This window comes from Colobus angolensis, unplaced genomic scaffold (genome assembly GCF_000951035.1).
Source record: "Colobus angolensis palliatus isolate OR3802 unplaced genomic scaffold, Cang.pa_1.0 Scaffold59, whole genome shotgun sequence".
In the NCBI taxonomy this organism is placed as follows: domain Eukaryota; kingdom Metazoa; phylum Chordata; class Mammalia; order Primates; family Cercopithecidae; genus Colobus; species Colobus angolensis.
Genome location: NW_012119487.1, coordinates 10,705,234 through 10,710,233, shown reverse-complemented (window position 1 = coordinate 10,710,233; position 5,000 = coordinate 10,705,234). Strand labels below are relative to the sequence as shown.

At 63.1% G+C, this 5,000-nt stretch overlaps 1 protein-coding gene across 2 annotated transcripts in view; it reads right to left on the bottom strand.

Annotated features, from left to right (window-relative positions):
- MSLN (mesothelin) overlaps positions 1-2,983 on the bottom strand; it is an 8,821-nt gene extending 5,838 nt beyond the window's left edge. Inside the window, exons 1-5 of one of the 2 annotated variants that reach the window (XM_011962451.1) lie at positions 2,929-2,979; positions 2,585-2,686; positions 994-1,087; positions 483-526; positions 67-116 (exon numbers count right to left, since the gene is read on the bottom strand). In XM_011962451.1, the coding sequence (XP_011817841.1) occupies positions 67-116; positions 483-526; positions 994-1,078 (179 nt within the window). In that variant the 5' untranslated portion in view covers positions 1,079-1,087; positions 2,585-2,686; positions 2,929-2,979. Of the gene's footprint in view, positions 1-66; positions 117-482; positions 527-993; positions 1,088-2,584 lie in introns of both variants that reach the window. The other variant, XM_011962453.1, reaches the window with a different exon arrangement.
- Positions 2,984-5,000: the final 2,017 nt, after the last annotated feature.

The following is a 5,000-nucleotide window of genomic DNA, read 5'->3' as shown; positions in this document are numbered from 1 at the left end:
GAGGGGATGTGGGGGACAGGGCCCCTCAAGCCTCACCCTTGAGGGCTGTGAAGACCCTGGACCCACCTGGCAATGTTAGGTGCATTGGTCAGGACTCCATCCAGGGGCGCAGCCTCCTGGGGGCACAGGGCCTGCTGAACATGGCTCAGACCAGCTCCCTGGAGCAGAAGTTCCCGGGTCCCGCTACCCCTGGGCCCAGGTACTCCCCGAGTTCAGCTACTTCCCAGGCCCGGCTGTGTCTCAGACCCATGGGCTTGGCTACTTCTCATCCAGCTACTTCCCACACCCAGCTGCAATTTCGGCTCTGCTACTCCCCGGACCTGGCTGCTCCCAGGACAGTCATATGCAGGTCCAGGTACTCCTTTGCAAGCAGGGACCTTGGAAACTCGCAGGCACCGTGGATACGTGACATAGAGAACATGGCATGGCACCCCCACCTGGGACCTGAAGACTCTCCCCGGTTTCCCCAGAGGGGACCTTACCTGCGTTGTCTCTCCAGCCAGGGCCCTCAAGGGCTGCACCCATCCTAAAGGGGCAGAGGGGACGGCTTGGGAGGGCCCGGGCCTCTGGGGTGTGCCCTGACCCAGGGGAGGAAGCAGGCAGAGCCCGACCACCCTCAGAGCCAGCCCTGTGCATGCCCCAAAGTGGCAGAAGCCAGTGGTTCAGGCCCATGTACCCCATGACATCACAGTCCCCCAGGCACCGGGGTCTGCACTCCACAGGGAGCCTGGCCTTCCACATCCTCCCCTGGGACCCGGCTGCTTGGCCAGTCAGACACCCATCCCACAGACATCCCCACTGTGTCCTGAGCCCCATCACTCCCTGGCTGGGTCTCCAGCTCCAGTCACCTCTGGGGGCAGAGACTGCTGCTGGGACTTGAGCACCACAGGCACTCCAGGGAGAAGGTAGGGATAGGCAAAGCGTTGCTGAGAGCCCGGCTCCCAAGGCCCCTGGGCCGTCCCCGCCTCGCCAGCAGCCCCACCTAGTACCCACCGAGGCTGAAGAGCAGGAACAGGAGGCTGCCGAGGGTGGGGGTCCCACAGGACCCCAACAGGGGTCGAGCCGTTGGCAAGGCCATGGTCTGTCTCTGTAGAGGGCAGCGACTCAGGATGGGATCCCCTGCCCCCCACTCCCACCCCATGCCTCTGTCCCGGGCCAGCCTGGGGCCCCATGGGCCCCTCCTGGGCTCCCAGGGCAAACTTCTGTGGCACCTGCAGCTTGCATCCACGCCCTGGCCTTGCCCTCCAGCCACTGAGCCCTCTGTCCCCCCGACTGGCTCCTCATGTCCAGGGGAGTGGCTGGGTCTGAGATCCCGGTCCCCAGCCCAGACAGCCCAGGCATCAGTTGGCGCCCACCCCTCTCCCAGAAGGGCAGGGCAGTGTAAGCAGAGCTTAGATCAAGCAGCCCGCTCGGGCTGGCCTGAGTCTTCCCACTCTCTCACAGGAGGACGAGCAGGTCTGGATGGGATTGTATCTAGTGGCCCCCTCGCCTGGATGTGGCTCCCTCCCCTGCCCTCAGCTGCAGGTGCCTGGGCTTTGTGAACACCCCATGCCCTGCCAGGCAGACAACGCCCTTGGGGCAGGAGGGGCGCTGCGGGCACAAGGCCACCGCCTCTTCCTACCCACCAGCGTCTTGGAGCCACATGGCCTCTCTGAGCCCACTTTCAGGTGCAGCCCAGGTGGGCAGGGCTGGGCCAGTGAGCAGCCTGGGGATCCCCTTGTACTTTCTAGGGTGGGGCCCGGAGGCCTGTGGGCCAGTGTGGGGTGGGGAAGTGGGTGGGGAGACCCTCCCTGAACAAGAATTGTCCTCCTGGGGTAGGGGTGGGGCCCGCAGGAGAGGGAACCAGCTTCTACACGCACCCCTTTCAGGGAAGCCACCATGGCTGGGTAAAATAGAGCTGCCTCCTGAAAACCTGGCCCAGGCCTGGTGGGTCCACCCACAGCTCAGAAACTCATGCTCAGCTGCCCCTGTCCACAGGCAGAGCCTGCCTGGTCAGCCCGGCCACTGGGGAAGGTCTCGGGAGCCACAGAGCCTCCCGGTGACGGACTCTACTCCCCACCAGGCCCCAGAGGAAGTGGGGAGGCCCCTGAAGCTCTGAACACCTTGAGAAAGTGGAAGAAAAAAGACCTCCCCAGCCAGAAAATGGGTGGTGGGTGGGACCCCAGCCCCTGGGTGTGTGAAGGCAGGCGGGAAATGTGGTCATGGGGTCACGGGAAACCTGGGCAGTCCCCACCTCAGTTCCATGTGACCCAAGGACCTCAGCACCTGAGGTTCGGGCTCCCCGGGAGCCTGGCCCTTCCTGCTCTGAGGGGCCTCTGCAGGCCACGGCGGGCCCTGGAATCTGCATCCTTTACACCTGCAGGAGGGCTGGGCTGGGGACATGGAGGCACCTGCGCTGCCTTAGGACTGCCGCTTCCCAACAAATGGGTCTGCGTGTGCCCTGCGGGGTGAAATCTGCCTCCCGCTGAAGCCTGACCATCACTCCGGTGCAGGAAGCCCAGCCTGGAGCGGCCCCAGTTCTCCAGATGGACGGTGCAGATTCCATCCACACCACAACAGAAAGAGCGCAAAGGTTGTTACTTACAGATCCCGGGGAGGGAGGCACCGTGGGTCCGCCGGCAGCTCTTCGTCCGCAGGTCACAGCAGACGGGAGAGGCCGGCCAGGCAGAAAGAGGAGTGCGTGGCGCTGGCAGCGCCCAGGGGGAACAGGACGGCCCCTTTCAGGTGTCAGACCAATGCCCACACGTGGTCCTGCAAAGGGCAATGTGAAAGGAGGAGCCCAGCCCCAGGCCTCCGAGGCCTTCTGGGTAGGCAGCTTTACCCCCAACGCCCAGGCAGCCCCCAGCCCTCCAGGTCCCAAGTGGCCCCTCCCAGGTCTCAGAGGGCCCTGCCCAGGGTAACTCTGACATGCAGGGTGATTGGCCACGCCTGAGCCTCCTCTGCCTCGGTTTCCTCAACTGGGAAGTGCGGGTGGAGAGCCTGGCAGCCTCCCGGGCTGTCAAAGGGAACAAATGACGGCTTTGCCCGGGGCAGCAGGGAGCGGCGGAGCCTCACGCTGCAGGAATGTGTGGGTGGAGACCCCGAGCAGGAGCCTTGGACGGGCAGCCGGCCAGGCCCGGCCACCTGGGGGAGGAGGGGTGCCCGGGAAGGCAAAGCTGCCCTCGGTGGGCGTGGGTGGGAGCCCGGGCCCAGGTTTCACAGCTGCCCTCGGTGGGTGTGGGGCGTGGGTGGGAGCCCGGGCCCAGGTTTCACGGCTGCCCTCGGTGGGTGTGGGGTGTGGGTGGGAGCCCGGGCCCAGGTTTCACGGGATCCCACTCTCTGATTCTCGGGTGGTGAAACCCAGGGATCAGTGTGCCCGCTCCCCCAGTTGCAGGTCAGCAGGCTCTGGCTGGCGGCCACACAGCCCACACAGGACTCCCAGGAGCCACAGGCCTGACCCCAGTGCAGTGTGGGCCTCACAAGGCCGTGAACCATCTGTCTCAGGGCTGTGGGAGCACGAGCACACAGGTCAGGGAGGCAGGACAGGGGCCAGCTCCAGGCACACGCACACCCCTTCCCGCGGGGTCGCCTGGAACGGAGCTGCCCCCGGGTGCTCGCTGGCCTGGCGAAGTGGGCACTGTCTTCCCCACAAGTCTGCGCTGGCTGCCGGCTGCTGAGGGAAGCGCTGCTCCTGACCTGGGGCCACAGAAGCCCCCTCCCTGCCCCGAAACCCCTCCCAGAATGTCGTGAGCTCTTACTCCCAGCGTGGGATCTGCCTCTGCTGTGAACACCTGCAAAGGTTTGTTTGCTGAACGGAGGCGCGGGCAGCGGCCATCTCTGGTCTTTTTCCATGGAATGGGTTTTCTACTGTGACTCGCGGTGGAACCTGACCTTCACGCACACAGAATTCAGCGAGGCCACCCGGTGTAAGCGTCAACTTACAAATGTCAAGAGGGGATTAAGGGCCTTTAAAAAACTCCCTTCCAGAGAACCGAAAAATTCCAGACACAACTGTAGCAAACCAGTTACCCCAGGGCTCTGGGGAGGGGACAGAAGGCAGCCGGCTTGGGAGGGAACTGACAGGTAAAGGGAGAGGCCAGCTCGGAGTGGCGTTCTCTTTGTGTCCATGCAGCTTTGCCCTGAAGGAGCCGCAGGTCGGCTGCGGTGCTGTGAAGTGGCCCAGGCTCCCTTGGACACCCACCACTTTCCTGGCCAAAGGCCAAAGGAAACCAAGGAAGGAGCCCAGAATACCCAGGGCCCAGAGCTCAAGGAGGGGCCTGAGCCGGAGGAGCCAAGGAGGGGCCCATGTGCCCGGCTGAGGCCTGAACTGAAGGAGCCAAGGAGGGTCCAGGAAGAGCTCAGAGGGCCCCACAGACATGGCTGAGCCCTGAACAGGAGCCTCAGAGGGGCCCATGTGCCCGGCTAAGCCCTGAACCAGCAGACTGCAAGCTGTAGACAATGATGAAAATGTGCTGTGGCCACCCTGGGCTCACCCTTCAACCAGCACCGTGGGAGGCCGACGTGGGAGGGTCAGTTGAGGCCAGAAGTTCAAGACCAACCTGGGCAACATAGTGACACCTCATCTCTATAAAGAATTTTTAAACGAGGCCATGTGTGGTGGCTCACGCCTGTAATCCCAAAACTTTGGGAGGCCGAGATGGGCGCATCACCTGAGGTCAGGAGTTCAAGACCAGCCTGACCAACATGGAGAAACCTCGTCTCTACTAAAAATATGAAAATTAACCGGGAATGGTGGCGCATGCCTGTAATCCCAGCTACTCGGAAGGCTGAGGCAGGAGAATCACTTGAACCCCGGAGGTGGGGGTTGCAGTGAGTTGAGATTGTGCCACTGCACTCCAGCCTGGGCAACAGAGCGAGACTCCGTCTCAAAAAAAAGGCTGGGCATGGTGGTACGCCTGTAATCCCAGCACTTTGGGAGACTGAGGCAGATCATAAGGTCAAGAGATCAAGACCATCCTGGCCAACGTGATGAAACCCTGTCTCCAGTGGAAAAAAAAAAA